Genomic DNA, 24,660 nt, shown 5'->3' on the forward strand with positions numbered 1-24,660 from the left:
GTTACATCATGTTGAGTAAAATTAATAATAACGCTACATACAAAGTGTCATCTGAGCTGCATCTCTATCAAATATGGGCTCATGCTGGGCAGATCTGTCTGGTCCTTTCCTTCTATTTATTTCCTCTACACGAAAGTGAGGCTCGTCCTCGTGGATCTCCAGCGCCCCCTTGCAGTGAAACAGGTACAGTGCAGGTCTCGGGTACAAATTCACCTCACAAAATGATCATTTTACTGAAAGCCTACTGTTTTTTTTTGTCTAACTCACTTCATATAAACTAATCGTTTCAAGCACCCACTGTGGGTCCCAGTTGTTGTTGTTGTGTCTGCTCATCTGAAGAAATTTGTTTTGTTTTCTTAAAATTAAATTAATTTGGTCAATGTTTTCTTGGTGGTTTCTATGGCCAGATTGGAGCCCCTTGCCGACTGGTTTTGGCCAGTGGACCTTCTTGGTTGTTGTATAGTGGACCACCAAAGTACATTTCTGGGAAATGTTCCTTCAATGTAATAATAATAATAGTAATAATAATAAATCAAGACACCATTGAAACAGATCTTAAACATAAAACCAAGTGAAGCGCACAATGTCCAAATAATGAACCAGTTTGAACAGGTGAGTTTTGACTTGGGATTTGAATGATGTGCTGGAGATGTCACTGAGCGGCTAAGAGTGAAATGTAGGCTGATTAAGTCATGAGGAAACTCAAGTTTCAAGTTTAAATCAGATATCGCAGCGAGGATTCACATCTAAGCGTTGCTTCTCAAACGATCAAGAGCATACGATCACTCTTACCGGCTTCCTTGAAAAAGACTGTGACGATAGAACTAAGTGGAGACTTCAGCTCATCCAAAACCGTGTTACCAGAACTCAGAGGACAGACCCTGTTAGTCCAGCTTGAGCTGCTCTGCTCTGGCTTTTAACACCAAAGTGAGTCACAGGAGATTCTCATTCTTTGAATTTCATCCTTTCCGTGCTTATATTAGTGACTGTAAAGCTGTGTGCATCTTACTATTTAATGGTATTGGTTTAAATGTATCCTGACTTAGTTATATTGAACTTTCTTTCTATCAATTCTTTGCGGGGCAACACTTTAAAAGAATCTCCTTCTGGGAATAGTAAAGTCAGATATTTGTAATGCAATAAAAAAACAGTATAGGATTTATTGCATCAAATTAAATCACATGCTGTATATTGCAATTGGGGCAATAGTGTTGCTTTCAGTTAACAATAACAATATTACTTGAACAGCACAAGTGGCTCCAAAAGTATAAGTATAAAATAAAGCTACATCTCATACACAGAGGTTTGAGTTTATTGAAATGCATTTATCAAACTACAGACATGTACTGCTTAGACATCAGGAATAAAAACAATTATCAGGTGAGTGGACCTGCTTTTTATCATGAGATTATCCAAAAGAAAAGCTGAAATGATTTTCTATATGAATGAAATCACATAGTTTCTGCCAATACAACATTGAATTACAGAGCATTTGTTACAAAAGCTACATTTTCCATGATTACCTTTTCTAAAACAAATCTATTCCAATATGAAACAACACAGTGTAAACACACCCACTGAGCCAACTGTGGTCCAAAAGACATTATCTCTATACATCCAGAAGATATTCTCAGGAGCCACAATGAAGGTTTTTTTAGACATCTTTCTTGAACATTGTATTTACGTCTGGTCTGGAATTCAATGAAAATACATTAAAAAATATTTTACATTGTAGCACTTGACCTTGGTTACCGAGGTCAAAACATGTTGCGCTATTTATTTCAAAATATATATATTTTCATATCATTTATTGCATATGCGGGGCAAAGAAGAGAACATAAATATATGTATATTTTTAATTATATAGTATATATAAAATTGTATGTATACATTTTTTGTTTATTTGTTTTTGTTTGGTGTATATGGTTTTGTGTTTTTGTTTATGTATAAACAAAAAATACACCTTGACAAAAAAGGCACTTACCGTCTTGAGGCAAAAAGGGGGCGGCACCCCTCAGCTCCCCCGCCCCCCGCACGTGCCTGCTCATTAGTGTGATTGGAGTCAGCTCTGCTCGCGCTCGTGTGTGAGTGGCGGTGATGGCGGAATCTCGGAGACTCCAGCTGACCACCATGAGCTGTTCCGCCCCGGCCCAGACCCAGACCCAGACCCAAACCCAAACCCAAACCCAGACCCCGAACCCGGGCCAGGAGCAGAGAACCGCCGTGGATCGCGGCTCTGTGCGACTCGTTCTTCACCTGTTTGAACCGGACGAGCAAACTTTTCCAGAGTTCAGCTACACTCAACTGCTCGACAGCCAGGTCCGGTCCTCCCCTTCCACTTCATTTATTTATTTAATTATTCATCAAATATCATGAATTTAAAAAAAATGCCTGTTTCCACCAAGTAAAAAAAAAAAGAAGAAAATTCAGCATAAATGTAGTACTTAATTGAAGCGTTCACGTTCACCTCATTGAAAACTTCATCTGTATACAATATCAACTTTCAGAATTTGCCTATCACTTAAAAACTAATTTTATTTCCATGCATTTGTCATTCGGGACTTTCTAGACCCAAAAGGCCTATTTTCTTTCGCAAATATTGTTCCCCCACCTGTGCCCTAGAGCTGAAGCAGTGTGTGGGTCAGTCTGAAGACTGATTCACTCACAGATGAAGTCAGGTGGAAGTGAAAAGGCGTTTTCTTTGAAACATTCACCATTTTTGAGTTATATTGTAATATCAGTAAACCGGTAATTGTATGACTGATTGTTTTAGCACCACGTTTTTGTTTTTTTTACCCCCAAAAAGTACACAATCTGAGTGATTCTAGCTCCCTGCACTATTTGCTGCTATTTCTATGACACTTTATTTTCAGTCCACACACAGTGTACAGTCTGCTTTTGACTGTTTGTGAAAAGGCCTGATCTGCTCTCACTCAATGGTGAAATCTTAACTCTGTTGAACGGCTTGTTTTGTGGAACTGAAAACTGCTCGGTGCAAATAGACGAGTCAAGTTATTTACACAATTTAAGGCACAATCTTTAAGACTAAATTGAGCGGTTGGATTTGATGATTTGATGATTTGAAGCGTGTGTGGTGGACTAACTACTACGTGAGTAAGTAAGCAAAGTTTATTTATAAAGCGCTTTTCACAGATTAAAAAAAATTCCCAAACACAACATACGAATTTCATAAAATACAGTAAAAGTGAGAAAAGTATTTGGCCAAAAGCTTTCTTAAAGGTATAGTAGAGGATTTTCTTCTTCCGGGTGGATCATCAAAATAACTGGTCCTCCCAATTGTCAATCATTCTGGTGATATATGACGTAAGCCCGTCGTACGTGCTCGTCCCTGCGCGCAGCTCACTCCACACGGTCCTCACGGTGGCCGACCCGACGCATTATTCTCGGACATTTTTACACAGTTTCACCCCCTCTGGTGCAAATCTTCTTGTAAAGTGAGCTTATGTGAGCGATGCCGACTTGTGACTTGTAAACAGAGCGTGCACGAGGAGAACTGGGCTCGTGCATGTCTCTCGCACGCGTTTTAGTAGGCGTTCCGTCTCGGGAGCAGGTACAGCGTTGCGCATGCGCATTTTTTTTCAAACGGTGGAGAGGGCGGTTCTTTCCTAAAATTCCTGAAAATCCTCCTGTATACCTTTAAATAAAAATGTATCCAAGTGCGTTTTATGGCTGATATTTATATAGATTACAGTATAAAGACAGTGGGATGACGTCAGACTTCAAATGAAACAAACGCAAAGGATTTCTTTTAGAAGTGTGATTGATTTTAAGGTTTACCGTTTCAGATCAATCAGGTGAAATGTGATGCACCACTTGAGCAGAAAGAAATTCGAGGGAAAGATGAAATCTCTGCCATCGCAAGACAGCTGGAAGAAAAATACGTGAGTATCTTTTTATTTTTTGGGACAACAACTTCTAGCCTAAAAGATTTGGTCTGCATTTCTAGAAATCCCATCACGTAGAAATGAACATGGTCTCTCGTCTTCCTGCAGGGAGGCAAACCTAGGAAGAAAAAGGACCGCATTCAGGACTTGATCGATATTGGATACGGTTATGACGACGAAGACTCTTTCATCGACAACTCTGAGCCGGTGAGTCTGCCAACACACGTCTTTGACTTTACGCCGGGTATTTATATCTATTTCTAATTTAATTTAAACTGGAGAAACACCCCAGCCCTGTTTTAAGCGACGTTTCCAAGTGAAAACTTCAACGTTTTGTTGTTGACTTTACAGTGTCCGTTTACATAATGGTGCTCGGAGCCACTGAAAATGCTTGGAGTCCGTCTCCATGGAAACGGTGGCCCCCAGTTCACATTCTCCTGGGACTTGGTAGTTTTATAGTGGCCCTAGGAATGTCTGTGTACTCCACACTGTTAATGTTTCCAGCGTATCGTTCTTGTTATTATGCGTGTGCGGATTGATTACAAAAAGATTAGCACCAACTCGTGGCCCAACATTCTAACCACGTCGTTTTCAGCGATTCCGCTGTTTCCATGTAAACAAACATTGTTTTCAAAACATTGCCATGTAAACGCAAAACTTTACAATGAAAATGCAAAAAAATGTGGTAAATGGAGCCATAGTTTTGTTTGACTTTGTGTAGTTTTCGTAGAAACGTTTGCCTTTTTAACATTTTTACTCCACTGACACTTTCTTCATATCTAATTGCTGGTTAAATATGAACACAGGCTGTTCCCAGAGGAGTGAAAAAGTGCACTCGGAAACAAAGTCACAGCATTTATTAATTTTCTCTAATTTGTTCGGACATTGAGAGGACGAACCGTATTTGACTTCACCGTTTCTAATTGCTCCGATTTGTAATTTCCCGTCTGTCTGATCGTCAGTATGATGAATTTGTTCCGGCCTCAATCACGACCAAATTTGGAGGTTTCTATGTGAATTCTGGCATGCTGCAGTACCGCCAGGCTTCAGACGCCGAGACTGACGAACTGACGGCCGAGAAGAAAACGCCTGAGCACAAAGTAAGTACAGCGTCTTCCAAATGAGTACAATCTGACCTCGGTTTGATGACTTGAGTGCTGACGAAAGAGACAGTTTAGTAGTGTTATTGTTCAAAAGTTTCGCTAGATTGGACTTTTGAATGTTGTCTCCCAAACTCAGAAACGAGAACTACCTGGCGGACACGATATATCGAAGATGAAGCGGCACAGAGCCGGTGGAGAGAAGAAAAGCAGTATACATCCTAAAACAAGGTTAAAAAAAAAAAAAAAAAACACAAGTGACTTAAAAGTTCTACACTACATCCATTACCCCTTTTCCACCGAGCTGGTTCCAGTGCTAGTTCAGAGCCTGAGTCTGATTATGGTCATTTAGGCTGGTGTGGATGTGGCCTAAAGCAGCAGTGGAACAACACTTGCGTGGATGTGATGGCCGCCTCCCTCTTTGCCGTGTGGGCTTCCGTATGGCGTGAGCGTCGTTTGGTAAATGGCTACGCAACAACGTGATTCTTACTTGGCAAAAGAACCCGTTCTCAGGTGGTATGAGATTTGAACAGACTAAGCTCTGAGCTCGCACCTGGTTCTTCTGGGTGGACAAAGGGTATGTCTGAGGCATCGTCTCAACGGAATCATCTGTGCACCTCCTAGGAATCGGTGTGACTTTGATCCAGATAATGTGATGAAGATGAAACACAAAAAGACGCTGAGCGTCACCAGTATGCTGAAGAAGTTTCAAAGGGAAAAGGAGAGGGAGCGGCAGAAGAGGGAAGCCGCGGTGGCGAGTGCGACCGCGGCGCCTCCTTTCCCCGCAGACGCAGCCGGGGGAGGTGGTGTCGGACTGACCGACCCCCTCCTCAGCTTGATCGGCCTGACCAACGACCAAGCTCTCATCCAAGCCGCCAGCACCGTGGACTTCGACGTGGACTTGGACACTCTGCTGGACGTGAGCGAAGAGACGGCGGTCATCCAAACCAATCAGAGTCACCCGAGCGGTTTCGCCGACGCCGCAGTTAAAAATCCAACTGACTCGAAGCCGACGCCATCTCCAGAGCCAGTTCAGGTCCTGTCTGAAGGCAGTTCAACCTCATCGAATCCGTGCGCTCAGCTGCCAGACGGACTTCCTCCCAGACTAGAGGAGAGCATCAGGAAGCTCGCAGTGGTGAGCGTTTTTGTTTCTGCGTGCTCATTTTAAGGCGCCCACAAACGGCGTCTCAAATCGGTCAGGCATTGTGCGCTTTGTTGCAAGACTGCTGAGATATCAGTGGTCAGCCAGCGACCACTGTCGGACTGTGTCGGATATTTGGGGAGCGATCGCGTCAGCTGATGCAAACCAATAGAAACGCAGTATGTATGACATAGACATGACCCTGCAATACCGCAATGCTAACGCAAAATGCTAGTACATGCTTGCAAGCACTTACTTCAAGCTATCCTTGCAAAATTGGCATCTCCGGTTTGCCTCTTTCCGAGCCACGATCTTGTCTGTGTTCTCCTCCATTTTGGGGGATTTTTTGTCCTAAATATAAGAATACCGTAAGGGCGAAAGTCCTGTCCATGTTTAGCGCCGTTATGTTTCCTTAATGGATGGGGCACGCTTATGACGTTATTGTCTTGCGATTGCGTAATCGAATCGACGCCGATTCAGCTCATGCCATCCACAAAAACGTGCACAAGCTGACAGGATCACTGACGTGTGAATGGATGAATACACAATGGAGACAGTCATGTACTTTTTTTCAGGCTGCTAAGACCTCGGAAGGGGAATCCAAACTCAAATTCTTCAGTCCAGATATAAACTCCATCCTGCTTGAGTGAGTCACCAACAAACACAAAGAAAATAGACGGTCTGAACCCACAAAATACTGTAATAATGACGAATACCTTGCAAGGAATGTAATGAAATCGTAAAAGATTTTTTTAAAACCCATAATTGAAGGATGCAAAAAAGCTTTTTTTCCCCCAAGAAATGCTGTTATATTGATGTTGTTTTATAATATTAGATGCAGTTATTGCAATCTGAAAGGATTGTTTTTAAGATGCTTCTCCTTTATGTGATAACTTATTGAATTACTGGCTTAATACTATTATGATAATGGCTCAAATATCCTATTGTGACGATATTACATTATTGGATTTGTTACATTTAAATGGCCAAAATTATCACATTATTAGTCATTATTACATTATTGGTTGTTACAGCTGTGCACTGGGAGCCTTTTTCAGTCTTCTGTTGATTCTTTTTAATAGTTGTAATATTGCAACCTGCCTTTCCTTATTCTTGCTGTAGAGCGTCAGATGTTTCATAACTGCATTGGGTTGCTGCCGTGCGTTAAGCTGATCAGCTGTTTGCTATCTGAGGAGCAGTTTAACGGGTGCCGCTCACAAAGTGGCCGGCGGGGAGTACATTATACTTGAATATTTTTCCGTTTTCAATTCACATGTGTATTTGTGAAAGCTGTCTTCACATCTGTAGAGCTTCAGAGAGCTGCAGGTATGATTTTGCCTTCGGAATACAAAGATGAGAAAGCGATGGTTTCCGGTCCCGATTGATGCGGACCCGAGTCTTGCTTAGAAGCGCTCCCGGGTGAGATTATCCGATCGAAGGTTCAGCCTGCTCCCTGCGTCCAACATCCAGTATCGAGCTGCAGTGTCGAGAGCAGGCCGGCCCCCTGCGCTCCAAGGTGTACACACACCTGTCCTCCTTCCTGCCCCGCAGCAGAGACGCCCTCCTCAAACGAGCCAAGAGGCTGGTGGTCACGCACACAGTGAGTGTTTCAGCTGGGTCCTCACATCGCCCGTCTTATCTGCACGCCACTCATCGGTTTGACACTGCCTGCAAGCAGGAGGAAAACCTCGGTGAGGAAGATACCATGAAGAAACTGAGGGAAGCTCTCAGGAGATCCATGCCTGAGCAGATTGCCCGTTTCGTCGAACACTGCCAAGCATACGAACACGTCAAAAGTTCCAAGTACGTTTTCTTGCCATTTCTTCCATCAGACCTGAAATACAGAAAGTCATCACGGTGTATTTATGTACTTTTTAAACCTGAGACTCCTGTCCTGTGGCTTTGCATGTGTACGTCTCATAACTATAACACCTCGACTGTTTGAAGAAATTCAAAAACTACCAGAAAGCAGAAAATGGAGCTTTATATTCTTGATGATGACCAGGTAGACCACTGCAGTAAAATCATCCAATCAAGATGGCATTTAGCACGCATACATTGAGTTGGGACCTTTAAATAGTGTTTGAATTTTTTTTTTTTTTAAAGGATAATGAAAATTTAATTTATTTATTGCACATTAAAAAAAAAAATTCCTAAACTTATAAAATCTAAATAAATGCATTCATTTTCATCATAGCAGATCTCCTGTGGTATGTCATTTGAATGTCTCTCAAATTGTGAATTTAATTGCTCATATGACTGATTGGTTAAAAACTGAATATTTCAGGTAAAGAATCTTGATCTTAAAACATTTCTATTTCAGTATCATGTGACCACAATGTCCCTAATTTAGGTCTGAGCCTCAATCAAATCTGTTAGAAAATCATGTAATATAAAGGAATGTTCCTTTTTTCCACATTTAATTCAACTCTTAGACTTTTATCATTTCAATGTAAAATTTTCCATCAATTTTATCCCCTTATTAACATCACAGAAAATTGTGTCTATAGCCATAAGTCGATTGAGTGTGTACGTGAGTGAATGAAACCTGCTCTGTGTGTGATTCTTGTATTTGGACAAGGATTTTTAAAATGTATTTCTGTGGTTTCAAACTGATGTTATAATGTCAGGGCAGCGAATGAAGACGATGTGGAGGACAAAGGTGGGAGAACCGGACCACCCAAGAAGATTTTCAAATGGAACGAGGAGATCAGGTCTGACTTGGTGTCGCTCTGCAGATTGTTTGAACTGTTCTATTTCTCTCTCTATACAAACAATAAGGTCGTGAAATCGGGGATAGTGGTATTTTCACCTTGCATGCATGTGTTATATTTCTCCCTCATTCAGGGAGTGCTTGAGCTTCGTGTTACACGAAAAAATAAATAAATACAAGAAGGAAAGAAAGGAAGGTTTGGAGATCGAGGAATGCCTAAAGACCTTCTTGGACAATGAGGTCAAGCCACTGTGGCCGAAAGGCTGGATGCAGTCACGGTATGCAGGCGGACACATACGCGACGCTTCATTTAAGCCGGAGGTTCAAAACTGTGGCGGCCCATGAATATATACGTGGACATTTTAATACAGACATTCCCAATGTCAAGAATAATAAGGGCCACTTGAAAATGAAGTCGTCACCCAACTCTGAACACACGCAAGCAATTGTGCACTTTAATACTGATTAGAGAACACTTATCATTGGTCTGAAATGTGACAGTGTTCACTCCAGGCGGTAAGAAAACATTGAGCAAAATGTATTAATATATTTCCTGTAATTATTGTGATTAAAGACCGTTGTGTAGTTTGAATGATAAGTGAAGAATGACACGGAATTTAATTACCTTGTATTATCAATTTTTAAAAGAAATATTCATCTGCGTTAATGTAGTAAAAACAAACTCGGTTATGAAATTGAAAGCTCTTTATGCTGTAAATATCCTCATGGCCCACTTGCATTACGTCTTTGGACCACCAGGGGGCCACAGCCCACAGTTTGGGAATCACTGTTTGAACAATCTTTATTCTGAGCGGACAACCTTTCAAAGTTTCTGATTTTGCAGTTTGAAGTAACAGCAGAAGAATTATAGTTTGTCATATAAAATATGAATTGCATCACGCTGTCAGCTGACCTCTGACCTCTTACTGCAGAGGATAGGTGTTGAGATTCCAACTTAATGATCCAAGTTGAGGAAAGTTTAAGAGAAGAATTGAACTTTGTTCCATGTGAACAGACTCGGTGCTGTTTACCTGAATGTTTAATATGTGGAGGGAAGTCAGTTGAAAGGCTAAAGCAGCTAAAACTGCTCATAATGGAGAAAATTGTTCAACTAAAGCAGCTTAAAGAGCTGAATCGGCACCAAATGGCTGAAAACATGAAACTATCTGCTGTATTTAAATTTGATAAAGGCATCCAAAACTTTTAAATGTTCAAACTTTATTAATTTATCACAGTGGCTCCACATTAGCATAATATTTGAAATACTATGAATATTTAACAGCTGTCGACGGTGATCAGAATTAGCCTTAAAGACCTAATGTCCTGTGATCCAGTGTTTGGAAAATCGGTATCTGTGTAAATTTCCTCCCAGTTGTTTTGAACACGTTTGACTGGACAAGTGGTGTTTGTTAGGTTGTTTCTTAGAAGAAAGTAAAAAAACGGCTTCTTTTCCAAAGTTAAGTTTTGAAGTGTATGATCATCTTTCAGTCTATTGTTTTCCAGTGGAAACGGTGCGGTTAGATAAACCTGTGGAAATTTTGCCATTACCTAAATGACTGTGTTGTATGTAGCCGAACGATGCTCAAATTATCTCTAGCAAAGGGGTAAAAAAAATAACCCCATGACTCGTTATCACTAATGTTTTGTGACTCTGGACTTCTGATAAGCTTGTTTAGAAACACAATGTTCTTGTCCTGTTTCAGGTTGCTCCTCAGTGAGAGTCGAAAACTGTTGGGCCTCGTTCCTCCTTTACCGTGAGTGGAGTTCAGCTGCAGGCTGGTTTGGCTATGAAGTTTAAACGTCTCATTTCATCTGCTGCTTGTCGTCAGGGTGAAAAGGGCCAAGACTGAGAAGAAGCAGTCTGATCCGAGAGAGAGTTCAGCTGCAGCTCCGAGGGCGGACGTTCCTCCAGTACCTATTCAGGGATTCTGCTTCCCCATCTACGTGTCACCTGCTGTCATTGAGAAGGCGAAGAAAGACGAGCTGTATAAAGGTTTCGAAGTTGATGCTCCTGCAGAACCAGACAGAGCTGGAGTCGGAGCGCCATCTGCTCCCACCTCCCCCCCTCCTGAAGTGGCCCCCAGCCGTCCGCCTGCAGCCCCTCCCGGCGCTCCGCAGGCCCCTGCAGTGAACCGGGCCGCCCCGCCTCAGCTGCTGCAGCCTGGAAGGGCCGAGAGAGCCATGGAGGTCCAGGTCTACATCATCTCTGATGACGACGACGACTCTTGCGTTACCATGCACTGACGGAGCAACTCCGACATACACTCAGTGAGTTCTCTCCATTTCTATACCCCACGTGATGTTTACATAATGCTGCATTCATGTTTGTATTTTAGTTCACAGACTTTGTGAATCATGTTGTGAATCGGTGTGAACCACTTTAGAACTGGGATTATTACATTGTTGCAGCCGTGCTGTTCTTTCCAAGTGTCAGATCAAATTATTAGCTCATTACATATTACCAGAATACAGAGTGTGGCAAAGCATGAAACAAATACTTGGGTATTGTAAAGTATTTTTTCACTCATCCATCCTCCTTTTTTACTTGTTTTGGGTTTTTTTGTTGTTGATTATTAAATACTGAATAAAATTAAAACTAATGAGACAGTTTACTTTGACACTCGTAAATCATAAAATAACATTCCACTTTGTTTTTGTAACGAAACCACACACACGACAAACAGAATCCACTCGTGGCTCAGTGTACTAAAATGCCTCGTTTTCAGTCATTCTGCCGTTTCCGTGTCGACGGATATTTTCAAAATGCTGCTGTTTAAAGGCAAAACCTTTCTGAAAAAGCATAAACCAAGTGTTTTTACCTCACTTTCACAAACGGGGCCTCAGGTTCTTCCCCAGAAACACACACACTCGGGGTGGGAATTTGACCAATTAATTTTGATATTTGATGAACGATATACTCCAGACATACTCCATAGCAAGTGATCCACAGTCGGCAGAAGTTTATCACTGCAGGTCTTTGTGGATTTTAAACTAAGTGAATTGACTCAATACGAGGGAATCGTATGAATTGTATGAATGGACGGCCACACTGAAGAATCAGTTCAACTAAAAATACGGGCTACTGCCTGAGTAGTAACATTGAACAATAAATACTAATTTTGTTGTTTTTTTTTTAGATGGCGACTCATCTCCTGGAGACTGACTGAGAGCATGGCAGGATCCTGATGGGAAATATATGATGGTGAATGATTGAGGGAGAAACGCCCGTGTTTGGATTTGAGGCTTCCTTCGGGGAACACGCGTTACTTTTGTTCAGACTCTTTATCACAGTCACTGCTTCACGCTTAAATGGTAACTTTTGATTATAAATTTAAGACGTTAAAATGATGTACCTCCAATAAATAAGAGATAAAACACCTTATCTTTTTTTCCCCCACCTGAAACAGAAGAACACAGCGAAGCTTTGATGCACTGAAAGGAATTTAATTTATTGACTGTACAGTTAAAGCAGAATAAACCTCACTTCATCACCGTCTGTGTTCCAAAAGTATATTATTCAAGGGTGCGTTTTGGTTTCTGTAGAAAATGTTAAGAATTAAAAATTTAATGATGTCTCCTTGAATGTTTCCAGACTCGACTTTTTTTTTATAATCTACAGCAAGAAACGAGTAGAAAGGACCAGAAAAAGCATTTTCAAAGATGTACATGTTCTTTCAGCAGCTTTCAGTCTGAAAATGTGAACATTTTGCAGATAGAATAAAGATCTCCAACCTCCAGGTTCAACATGTACCAGGGCACAAGCCCTCAAAACAAACTTCACGTGCTATAAAAGCAAAGCAGAAACTGAGAAATTACGTTGGGTTTTTTTCTCAGTTCCTTCAAATGTGGAAAATATTGAGTTTTGTTGTTTTGTGTTACTTTACAGCCAGAATATCGACTGAATAAGAAACATTGTCATTATAAAATGTTGATTGCAGATGTTTGAAGTTCCTGCAAAGGTAAAGAGAAAACTTCATTAATACAGGACCAAAACATTCTTCTAATAAAAACAGTCAAAGGTTAATGAACCATGCTACTTGAATGACCAATAGTTTCAAATTGATTTAACTGCCATAAATGGCAACAGCAGATAAATTGTGATTATAAAATGTCATAAATACTCCAAAACAGAGTTGTGTATGTGTGCCAAACTATATACAACTTTCTGAGCTGTGCATCTTCAGGCTCCAGACTTTTTTTTTTTTTTGGTGGAAAGTGGCAAAAAATGCCTCTTGAACGTGTATCAGGGTTCTGCAACCTTTATGAGAGGTGTCGACCCCTGGTGTATGTTTACAGGAAGAGATACTGAACCCTGCTGAGTTCCTTAAAAAGTTCCGTTTGGCCGTGAGAAGAAATGCTGACGGTAAAAGACCAATTGATTTTCCTTCCGTCTTTGAAGACCCCCTTTGTCATGTTGAAACCTCTGTGAAGCTCTGTATGAAATGACCGCCGTAACTTACCGCCGTTCCCAAGAACTTCAACCTCCACTGTGAAGTTTTTCTGTCCCAGCAGGCCTTTGGTCCAGATGGTGTATTTCCCAGCATGCCTTCTGTCTGAACGAGCCGGCAGGACAACCACTTGCCCGTCTCGGTACCAGGTTACCACCGGCTGAGGGTTTCCTGCCACCTCACATTTGAGACTCTCCCCCTCTCGCACCATCAGCTTTGTGGGACAGCCGAGCTGTGGACCAACTGAAAAGTTGGAAGAACGTCATTAGACGGTGAAAGAAAAGCAGCGGCTCTTATTGACTGACGGTAAATTTTCACTCACAGAGCACCACAGTGTCGAAGGTTGGGGACTTTACAACCGGAGGATGCTGTGGCCCTTCAGGGCCGAGCGCCAGCCTGGCTTCGCACCAGTACTCGGCTCCGTCGTCTGCTTTACTGGGGTTGATGTCCAGCGCGAAGACCTCGGTCACCGGTGTCTTTGTGTCATCAGCAGACTGGAGCTGACCCAGAGCTTTCTGCCCTCTGTAGAAGGAGACGGTGAGCTTTTCCACCGGTGCCACATCCTGAACCGTGCACTGCAGAGTGTACCATTCGCCCTCGAGCATCGGCCCAGTGTGGTTCACCAGGCTGATGGACACTCGTTCTGGAGGCTCTGTTGAGAGAGGGACGGTCAAAACCGAGAGAAAGACGGGCAGTATGGATGACTGAGGCCCCTGAGATTGTGAAAACACAAAACTTTCAGTGCATTTTGGGTGTCTGTTTACGCAACAATGATTTTCAGAACCACTGAAAACACAATTTTTTTTAAACGGCTCCCAAGGGTGAACTTTATGCAAAGTCTCTGTCTCTGTGGGAACGGAAGAAAACACATCTTTCAGGAATTGTTACATCTACCATGGATGTCATAAATAGTTCTTCTGCACATGCGCAAATAGATGGACCATAACGTTTGCCTCCAGAGTGTCGCGACTTCCAGTCCACGTTCTCCTGGACTTGGTAGTTTTATAGTGAAGTCGTCCATAATAGAAAACCTACGTGGTCGTCTGTTCATACAAATGTTTGTGTTCTCACCATTATTAACACTATTAGTCTATTGTTCTCTGCACATGTGTGGTTGAATGACAAAAACAAACATCACCCACTTGTCGCCCCAACATGAAAAACGACATCATTTCTGCCACTTCTGTGTAAACGGACATCATTTTCAAAAAGTTGTTGTGTAAACGGGGCCTGAAAGAAATCAATGTCCACTCACGGTAGACCGTTACGCTGAGATCGATGTCGCACTTCCCTCCCTGTTCCGAGAGCGCGTAGCACGTCGGCTTGATGCTCCACTCCGTCATCCTCGGCACGCTCCAGACCAGGTATTGATCCATGGTGGGGGGAGGAGCCTCCTAATGATCACAAAGCTCAATGTAATCTGTTCAAGTCCTGAGCAACTGTACTCAACTCTTCTTACTTCAGTTCAAGTGCCATAGAAAGAATAATTCCATTCGGAGTGGGGCAGGTCAATAAAATGACTGCATAATATTTTCTGAATCATCAATAAGTGTAAATAAAGCCGAGTATGAGTCTATCAACTAAATGGGAAAGAAGATTTTTTTTTTTTTAACAAAGCCTGAAAATGTGAAGATTTACATAAAGTCAAATTTCAACAATTCATCTAATGCCACATGTCTTTTAATTGTCTCGTAAAAATGCAACAATTGTCAACTTTTATTTTAGACAGGCTTTATGAAGCCTTCCGTTTTTTGTTTTTTTTTATTCATTTTCGTCACCGTACTAAACCAGAGTTACTTCAGATAACTTTTTTTAAATTTAAAGTTAAGTTTTCTAGCCTGTCTTTAGGGTCATTTTCAGTCCTACAACAGTGTGTTTGACAGCCTGATTTACCCGGAGCCAGATTAATAGACAGTCCTGTCCTCTGTAAGCCAGTACAGTTTCAGGGTCAGTGTTTGAAGAGTCGCTTATAGGAGGGTGTGGTGTCACCTGCAAGAGACCCTGCAGTCGTTTTTGACTCATTTCTCATATGAAATGTTGATAGTTTTTTTTATTTTTTTTATTGACCTACAAATAGCTTCATTTGTGAGGAGCGTCAGAGACCACCAGGAGTCGTGGGTCCACAGGTAGAAGCCCCTCTATATGAGGAGTTCAAGGATGTCCTGGAGACAGACTTTGAGTCGGTCTGGAACTAGTTCTGACAAACAATAAGGTGATCCAGGAAGGGAAGTCCAGGTTTTTCCAAGCTGTCCCTCAGGCAGTCCAAGCTGGGACTTGTGTGTGTACGCACACACACTCACACTCTCTTCCTTCATGAACCCCCCCCCCCCGGGACAGGACAGAACACACTGGACAGTTGCTTTCTCTTATCAAGCCTGACAGATTGTATTGATTCCTGCGTTTTGATTATACAGGGAAACTCCCTTTTCTTCTGCAGTTAATCCAGACGAGGACGTGTGGCCTCGGGAGGGAATTGAGAATTACAACACTGAGGATGAAGCATTTCAGGATGATGTGCTCTTTCTATTAAAAATGCTATATGTATTGATTAACTTCTCTGTTTGTATGTCTGAATGTGCTCAAGCATCCATCTCAAGGAGTTATCAGCCAGAATCTGCATTTTTTTTTTCTCACATAGCTTGTGATTGGCTATAGTATCTCTGGTTGGATAATGGACTTTTTAAGCCATACATCACAAAACGCCAGCTTTATTCTTCTTACCAGTGTGACTTCCCAGCCCAGGAGAGGAAATCCTCTCCATGGTACAGAGCAGTTCACCGTGACTGGATCTGCAAACCTACAGGAGGAAAGTTTATGCACAGTTAGGAGCCACTCACACGGGTCTTTCTGTGAATTTTAACGCCTCGTATCGTCACAACCCAACATTGAAACAAGCAGGCTTTCAGAAAAGTGATTTGGATCTCTAGATAAGCTGGCGGCACAATGTTTATCTGCAAATGCACCCCGGACAAGCAGGCTCCACTGCGAAAAGACTGTGGTTTTTGTGCATTTAAGGTTACATAGAGGTTTTGGCTCCTCGCTGTGTCAGCCTTCAGCTGGAAGTCTACCACAACAGCTAATTGGGGCAATACCCTCTCGTTTGAAAGATGCAACGGAGAGACATCAGCCAGACACTGGCTTTCTCGGGGACGATGACACAAAGACTTCAGGGCTATTATACTTTCCCTTTTGCCACCGCAGCTTAATTTTGACTAAATGGTGGAAGATAGATGCACGGACAACAAGGACGAGAAGGCCAGGTAGACCAAAGTTCACATGAACCTTCTCCTGTATAACCATTTATAGGGCACTTCTTGACTTGAGCATTTCTATACTTATTTGTGATTTATCTTTATTTTTAAAGTCAAAAAACATGATTAAATGGTAATCAATTAAAATCTGTTGGAATGGTTAAAAAAAAAATTGCCAAAATTTCTCAATATGCTAACATTTTCATTGGCTGTTTTTATATAAACAAAAATTAAAACAATCCTGGAATATGCTGCAAACAATGGTCATTTGACACATAAAGGAGTAATATTTGTGCATGTGCTGTGGCTCTTTCAGTTACTTTTCTGAAAGCTGCAATGGATAAACCGCTCCTCAAAATTTGATTAAGCAGCTTGACGGCCTTTGGGGGGGTCAATGAAGACTAAAACAAAGCTGCTGAATGCACGATATGCACGTGGCTCATGTCGGTGTGCATTAAATTTCACTGTGTTAAAAAGACTATATAAATGTAAGGAATACAATAGTCGTGCATAAATACTGTAGTGTAACTGGAGGTATAGATCATGTTGACGTACCTGACCACCAGCGCTGAGGGGGACATCTTCAGCGGACAGCGAGCCTTGTCCGAGGACTCCGCTGAGTTACCGACAGAGGCGGGGATGGAGGGTGAGATGCTGACAGAGGGGGGAGGCAGAGATGGGAGGATGGTTGGAGATGGGGAGGGAGGTAGAATCTGCACTGGGAGAGGTGGAGCTCGTGTGTGAATGGAAACGGGGGATGAGGTAGCTGAGGTCAGAGCAGGAGTGAGGGAGGAGGAGGAGGAGGAGAGGAAGCAGGACACAATAAGTCACTTATCTGAGTAAACACTTCTTCAATTTGTTATAAAGAGTCTCCCTTCAATCTGTCAATCGTTTCCTTGACGTAATGCCCAAAGCAGATGCGGACGGAAGAGCTCTTGTACATATTTCATTCTCTTCTGAATTCTTTTCTTTGCTCATGTGAAGAAATTGTTTAAATATTTTATTCAGACGATGAATAGATTTAATTATCGCACTTTACCACTGACACAACAGTCACCAAAGCTCTTTCCAGTGTTGACGTGGTTTTTAGGGAGAGATGAGGGGAATTAAACCTGCAACCAATTATCTTCAACATATTCAACCTATCTTTCTACATTGCTTTAGCTGTAAAAAAAAAAAAAAAAAAAGTATTTGATCTTCATTATCAATTGGACTTTTATCTTCTTAACTTTTAAAAAAGGCTAGTTTTTTTGTTGATTTATGGACACAAATGTGGCATCAATTAATTAAAATACCCATTAATTTTATTTAAAAATAAAACTTGTATAATAATTTCACTATTTAATATTTGTTGATCAGTATTTAGTGGTTGTCATAAGTGTAGGTGAATTTAGATTAATCAAATATATATATATATATATATATATATATATATATATATATATATATATATAATGATATCGATGCACACCACCAACTCTGTCTTTAAGTGATGGTCATTATTTGTTATAGTTGTATTCTTTGTTGTAGCCTGAAATACTAGGACCCTCTTTTCCTTGCAGTTCATCAGTTTTAGGATTTTTCTGACAGAAGGTGTTTGATTATCGACATGGACTTTATCTTATTCAACCTGTATGCCAGGGAGACTCATGACTCGTGGAAAATATTACTGAAATGAACATTTATGGTTAACAGAAGTAACATTTTCCATGACGGGCCTCATTCTGTTGAAGAGGTTAATAGTTGCAGCTGGAGAGGTAAAGGGTTCAAACTCCCAAGTACTATATAGTCAACTGTAAGTTTCATGTGTGTCTATATTATGTTTACCAATTGAACAGGAACCGGAGCTACAGTTAGCTCATGTAGTTTGGACACAGATGGGTCCTTCACACAATCTGTGTGAGTCCCACTTCTTTATAAAAATGCTTTACAAGTGTCCTCTTGCTGCAGTTCCTAAACGTTTGCTTGTGTATATTCAGCAGTCTGGGATGTCGAGATGTGATGCTACATCCTGGCCCACAGATAAAAAGATGAATAAAACGCTTGTATCTCCTCACATGTTTATGTTGGCACCGGTGTACGGACTCGTGACTCACTTTCTCCGGCCTCTACATAATACAGACGAGGGTCAATTGAATTTTGCCATCTCGTGAAATAATACTCTTTTTTTTTTTTTTTCAGTGATCTATTGTGAGCCATTGTTTGGTAGCGTATTGAATACACCCAGTGTGTTCCTCTGAGGAAGGAAGGACACCCTGCCCAAGTCAGAAGAACTCACTCCTCTTTTCAATTGACCATTGTTCCCCGGAATCCTGAGGTTGTTCTGCTGCCTATCAGATGATCTCACTCACTGTGGGCACGGTCCCCGGTTAAAGGTACGATTCCCACGTGGCACCCTGGCATATGGGTGATGTCATACAAGCACAGCCGCGCACACAACTTGTTTGACTTTTTGAAATTGTTGAAATAAAGTAAGAAATCTGATCTCTTATCATTATTATATATTGTATTCAGAAGGTCACATCTGAGTACAGAAGTTATCCAGTACTGATGTGTGTGTGTGTGTGTGTGTGTGTGTGTGTGTGTGTGTGTGTGTGTGTGTGTGTGTGTGTGTGTGTGTGTGTGTGTGTGTGTGTGTGTGTGTGTGTGTGTGTGTGTGTGTGTGTGTGTGTTGAAGAAATTAATTGAAAGTAGATAAAAAATACAGGGGATGTTTACAGATGCACACTATTTTCCAACTATCTATCTATCTATCTATCTATCTATCTCATAAAACCAGCTGACTGAAGGATTTATTTTCTAATAATGATAATAAAGGTTGTATTGGTCTATTTACTCATCTGTTTTCATTTAATCTAAACCCCAGTCCACATGTTCTGGGTCTTTTTTTTACCCAGAAGAACCTTTTCTACTATTATAATAGAAAAGGTTGCAGGAAAATCACCTTGTGCCAATTCACAACAATGGCAGAACTTTCAAATGTGGCTTCCCCCCCCCTTCCTTCTAAAACCTTTCATCCTTTCACCTCATCACACTTATATTTCACTCACCTGTGCCAAAGAGGCGAAGCAGCAGAAGTGTGATGGACCATCCAGGAACACACATCCTTCACTGGTTTCCCTCGGTCAGAATATCTGATTGCTCGTCTCTGTCAGACTCTCAGTGCTGAACGGTTTTGTGATGCGACTGAGACTTCTGAGGAAACTCTGGGTACTCCAGGTTTTTATGGAAATGTGGGTGTGTATGTTTTTTTTCTGTGTGTGTGTGTGTGTGTGTTCTGTTTGAGTGTGTACGAAGCTGATGATCAGGCAGTTCCTTTTGCTTTGGCCTCTAAAATCTAGCATGGGCGTTCTCTGTTGGTATATCAAGGGAGGAAGGAAGGGAGGGTCAAGAATAATGCGGTGTAGTGCTGCAGTGTGGAGGGCAAGAATAAGTGTGGGTGTGTCAGCGTGGGGGCTTTTACACAGCAGAGGGCTATTTGAGCCAAAGGTGACATGTCTCTTCAAAGCTGCTGTATTCAGTGTTTTTCACTCCAGCAATGACAAAAAAAAAACTAACTAATGAATGTTAACGTCAGCAAGAAATCCACAAGATCCTCCTGACTCATCAGATTTTTCTCAGTTTTACAATTTAATGTTTCATCTTCAGATTTATAATCGGCAGTGTCAGATACCTAACCAGGAAAAAGCTCTGTAATACACACAACAACACCACCAACACTGACAGTACAGACTAGTTGATAAAAGAAAGAGGTAAAAGGCAAACTACTTTGTTCCGATTTATAAAAAACACACGTTTATTAAGAAAATCTAAAATATGTTTCTAGATAGCGACAGTAGTGATGTCGAGGTAATCTAAACTGCTCCTTTAAATGATGATGGGTGTGTCGATGTGTGGGGGTGTGTTGGTGCCAGGGGGAGGTTAAATTAGGAAGCAGGTTTGACAGGTGAACTGTCATGCTGTTGGAGGCAATAAAGAAAAAAAAACGACTCGACTCTTTCGTAGTTCTCATCTTCTACATAGAAATACACGTATTTTTTATTTTTCAGAGAAATTACCACTAAATATTTAGTACTGATTTATTTATTAACTCACTGTAAAAGTTTCCAGTGTACTTAACTGAATTAGACTAAATGTGTCTGTGCATGCTGGCAATGGTGAAATCAGACATCTGTTGGTTTATATTTACGTATTTATAAATGTGACTCGGCACTTTACCAGCCACCGATCACACCACGCAGCCTGTGGAAAACACAGCTGTTTATCTTAGAACTGCCAACTCCCACATCTGTTGATGAAAGGTTACGCTCCTCCTACACAAAGGGTGTTAAAGTGTGGGAGGATCCTTGAGCTTATGTTGTTATGGTTAAATTATTGTTACCACTTGTTGGGCTTGGTCTTGCTTCTCACCATCTACTCTTTTTTTTTTTTATGTCATTGTGATTTCTCTTTCAAAATGATAAAGGTTAAAAAAAAAAAAATTCATAAAATAAAGTTACCTTTTCAAGTGAAAATATCCACACTTGCTCCACAGCCTTATCTTCTCCTCATGCTCAGTAGATGGTCAATAACGACAATGTTTACTTTCAGAGTGTCATGACTCCTCGTCTCTATCCCCAATGGACTTGGTTTTATATTTGAGAGTGACTCTTAATAGCAATCTGACTTATTGGTCCATATGAATGTCCATTCACTCGCCATTTTTTAAAAATATTTATAGTGTTGCTCCCTGAGCACACGTGTGGTTTCATTACAAAATCAAAACAACAGTGCCCACTAGTGGCCAAACATGAAAACTACATCTCTGCCTTGTCCGTGCTAAGGGACATCATTTTCAAAACATTGCAGTGTAAGTTTTTTCTGAAACGTAGTCTCACCTGAAACGTTGCAAAAACAACAGAGAAGTGAATGAATATGATAGATCCCCTTTACTTTAACCCCCGTAGTGACTATTCAGTGGCTTCTTACATTTGCCCATGTCATTGATAATCCCCTTAAAGTTTGAGATGTTAAGAATTTACCTTTAAAAACCCTGTGCAGGTTTGGACCAGTCCTGCATAACTTGCATAACTCAGATTAGAACATTTTTGCTCAGAAGAAAGACAGCCTGCACGAGGAAAGGCAGTGTCTTGTATGATTTATCCTCTCCTCTCCTCTTCTCTGAATTCTGCACAAACTTCCTGGAAGTGTGTGCCTCAAACCGAAAGTAATCGTTGCGCCATTTTCTTCTCCAGCCGACGTCGAGTTCCTACTATACGGTAAGTTTGATCGGATTCAATACGTCCTCTCACGTGTTGGTAGTAAAGCGATGCAATCTGCTGTTGTTTAGTCCGGAAACATGAAGCTGAAGGCGGTATGAAGGCAGAGTTTGCGCACCGTCGAGGAAACGTCTGCGCCGTCTGCTCTGACGCGTAAAACCTCATCTTTATCACTTTTAAAAAGTGCCGATTCAAAGAGCAAAGTGGTCATATAACGAGAAGAGCCGCTCTACGGACTTGTTTACGTCCTGTATTTAATGTATCGGTTTGTGTCGTTTCAAACAAAGATTATGTTTTAGTGAAAATTGAAAAAGGTTTAGAGCAAAGCAGGCTTGTCTGAGTCCAAATCCAGATGAGACACATCTGGTTTATGAAGGGTCGTTTCACTCTGACAGGCACAACTTGACGATGTTGTCGTTGCAAAGGACGGTGAGCGGAAATCACGAAGTGTTTAGAAAATAAAAACAAAAACATACAGACCCGATCTGTCTGATATGTAACCTTAGCTGTTACCATTAACCCCTTATGGGCTTCTCAATTGAATACAATAAAATGTAGTGAGGGTATGGAGGGCTTAAATTAATTAAGGAATACACTATACATTAAATAATTACTTGATTGTGTAAGTTATGAATTAATTAAAACTGGAATTAAATCAAAAAATATGTCATCAATTAATTAGAATACTAATTTATTTTATGTAAAAAAAAAAGTATATAAATATTTTGTATCAGGACTGTTTCTTTGAAAATGAAGTCGTGATCACATCGGCACCTTTACACTCTGAACCTTCAGAACATTTGTTGAACTGCTGACTCGGCTACTAACATAATGAAATATATACTGTATTTTATTTTTTTTTGGATTAATATGAGCCCAACACAGTGAGCTTTTCCTCCCTGTCAGCCTCAGTGAGGAGACATGTCGGCGCCACAGCTGCTTTTGGACGCTCTGGACGACATCAAGGAAGCCGACTTGAAGAGGTTCCACTTTTTCCTCAATATGAAGGTTGTGGACAGCTGCAAACCGATCCCCAAGCATCAGCTGGAGAACCAATCCAGGGACGGAACGGTGGGCATAATGATCGACCGGTACGGCGAGGAGTCGGCTGTGGCCGTCACCAATCTGATCCTGGAGAAGATGGGCCTCAACAACATCAGGGCCAAGCTGATGAGAGATTACGAAGGTGGTGCAGCAAATTGTGAGTCTCTTGTTTTATTGGTTTAATTGCACCTATGATCAGAGCTGATTCTGTTTCTCTGTCTGTTTCCCCCCACAGAGGGACGATCCAGCGCCCCCTCCTCCAACGCCACCTCTTCCTCCTCCTCCTCCTCCTCCTCTGCTCCGGCGCCTCCTCCTGCTGCCCTCACAATGTCTGCTCAGCAGGGAAGCATCGTCATCGCTCCCACTATTTCCAGCGGCACTATTGGAACAATGAATATATCCATCACCAAACCATAAATAATTGCCTTAAATCCAACAGGGTCATTTTTAGGGAACAAACATTTAGAGACTGTCGTCATATTATTGTTACAGTTTCAGGTGCTGACATGTGAAACGCCTTCAGATCCAGAGATGTTATCGTTAATCATCAAATAATGTCTCTAAGCCATGTGAATATTTTTTTTTAACACTTTTAAAATTCCTCTAATTAGAATTTTTTAACGAGTTGGCAGATATTTTTCTGGACTATAAGTCACTTCAGCCAAAAGAGTGAAAAGGTGTCCTGCTGTATATATTTTTCATGCCCAGATGCAGCTCCATGATTGATAGTGCTCAGGAAATTTGTACCTCTCACTTTTATCCCCTTCTCTGTTCTTTCAGTTTCACTCTGAACTCTTTTTGATATCTCTGTTTCTGTTTTCTGCTGCAATTTGTATTTTTTTCTTGGTTAAAATCTTCCTGTGTCACTTTTTCTTTTTGTGCTTGCTGCCTGTCAAATGTGATAATAATAGAGATTGTCATGTGGCATCTGGTGGTCTGACATGGTATGTACAGGTACATTTTTTTAATTAAAAGTCACTTCTTAATATGTCACATGGCCAGCCAAACAATTAAAAGTGCTACTTGTAGTTCAGAAAATGTATGGTAACTTATTGTTATAGGTGTTTACATTATATTCCATACATTCCAGTCCAAGAACATGTAAACTTCTCACAGAAAAACCTGAATTTTTCCATGAAGTTTAAATGATCACAAGTGTTTTTAATTGCCCATTTTAATTCCAGTTTAAACATGGAGGTTAATCTTAAATTATATTCTGAATAAATACTGAATAGAAGAACTTCATGGAAAGTGCAGTCTAATTTGATTATAGCTCAAACTGAAATGTTTTTTTTTTTATTTGAAAGTAAACCACATGACTGTTACAACAATGTCTGACATCAGGAAAGTGTTTTTAGAAAAGCATGTTTGCGGTTTGTGTTTCTGATTCACGGCTGTTTTCAAACAACACATAAGAAAATGAATTCACGTTATAAGTAAATTAAAATGACTATAATGTGAATGAAAGATTCTTCTGTTCCATTGTACATTTTTTACTTTTTTACTTGCCAATAAGTTTATCATTAATGATTAACTTAAAGATTATAGCAGGAGCTATTTCACTGTATTAAAATGTAGCTATTTATGTGTCAGGCGATTTTAATTTGATGTGTAATTAAACATTTCACTTTTGAATTCCTTACATATTTTTAACTTCAAATAAAGTATTGCTCAATAATGACCCCCAAAATACTATTGTTTTTTTAATAACTATAATTAAAAGTTAAGTGCAGCCATGAACACCAACCGGTTTCATTCAACGTGGAGGATCGGTCCACCCACGTGACAAACAGGAAGTGA

The 24,660-nt window shown here is 40.9% G+C and overlaps 3 protein-coding genes across 3 annotated transcripts; 2 read left to right on the plus strand and 1 right to left on the minus strand.

The window, feature by feature from the left end:
* Positions 1 to 2,097: 2,097 nt before the first annotated feature.
* On the plus strand, positions 2,098 to 11,103 carry ubn1 (ubinuclein 1; the record flags this gene model as incomplete). The annotated part of the gene is made up of 11 exons (XM_080515703.1): positions 2,098 to 2,319; positions 4,014 to 4,112; positions 4,868 to 5,005; positions 5,145 to 5,217; positions 5,653 to 6,140; positions 6,722 to 6,792; positions 7,617 to 7,746; positions 7,825 to 7,949; positions 8,994 to 9,137; positions 10,563 to 10,613; positions 10,689 to 11,103. 11 exons carry the CDS (start codon positions 2,098 to 2,100, stop codon positions 11,101 to 11,103), a joined length of 1,956 nt encoding a protein of 651 aa, XP_080371829.1.
* A 1,228-nt stretch (positions 11,104 to 12,331) lies between these two features.
* On the minus strand, positions 12,332 to 19,751 carry LOC308148799 (intercellular adhesion molecule 5-like). Its single transcript, XM_080520327.1, has 7 exons — positions 19,609 to 19,751; positions 17,114 to 17,324; positions 16,029 to 16,104; positions 14,563 to 14,701; positions 13,630 to 13,959; positions 13,320 to 13,550; positions 12,332 to 12,810 (listed from the first exon to the last, which is right to left on the minus strand). Exons 1-7 carry the CDS (start codon positions 19,661 to 19,663, stop codon positions 12,740 to 12,742), a joined length of 1,113 nt encoding a protein of 370 aa, XP_080376453.1. The 5' UTR covers positions 19,664 to 19,751; the 3' UTR covers positions 12,332 to 12,739.
* Positions 19,752 to 21,734: 1,983 nt separating this feature from the next.
* Positions 21,735 to 24,450, plus strand: LOC308148804 (caspase b-like). The gene is made up of 3 exons (XM_080520329.1): positions 21,735 to 21,816; positions 22,723 to 23,002; positions 23,096 to 24,450. The coding sequence occupies exons 2-3, from the start codon at positions 22,738 to 22,740 to the stop codon at positions 23,275 to 23,277; spliced, it is 447 nt and encodes a 148-aa protein (XP_080376455.1). The 5' UTR covers positions 21,735 to 21,816; positions 22,723 to 22,737; the 3' UTR covers positions 23,278 to 24,450.
* Positions 24,451 to 24,660: the final 210 nt, after the last annotated feature.

This window comes from Blennius ocellaris (assembly GCF_963422515.1).
Source record: "Blennius ocellaris genome assembly, chromosome: 3".
NCBI classification, from domain to species: domain Eukaryota; kingdom Metazoa; phylum Chordata; class Actinopteri; order Blenniiformes; family Blenniidae; genus Blennius; species Blennius ocellaris.

Coding starts and splice junctions, on each gene's coding strand:
- LOC308148799 (XM_080520327.1), bottom strand. CDS start 19,663: ATGTGTGTTCCTGGATGGTCCATCACACTTCTGCTGCTTCGCCTCTTT. Junction 16,105..17,113: donor CCCTCAGCGCTGGTGGTCAG/GTACGTCAACAT, acceptor TTCCTCCTGTAG/GTTTGCAGATCCAGTCACGG. Junction 14,702..16,028: donor TGGGCTGGGAAGTCACACTG/GTAAGAAGAATA, acceptor TGTGATCATTAG/GAGGCTCCTCCCCCCACCAT.
- LOC308148804 (XM_080520329.1), top strand. CDS start 22,738: ATGTCGGCGCCACAGCTGCTTTTGGACGCTCTGGACGACATCAAGGAA. Junction 23,003..23,095: donor GCTGATGAGAGATTACGAAG/GTGGTGCAGCAA, acceptor TTCCCCCCACAG/AGGGACGATCCAGCGCCCCC.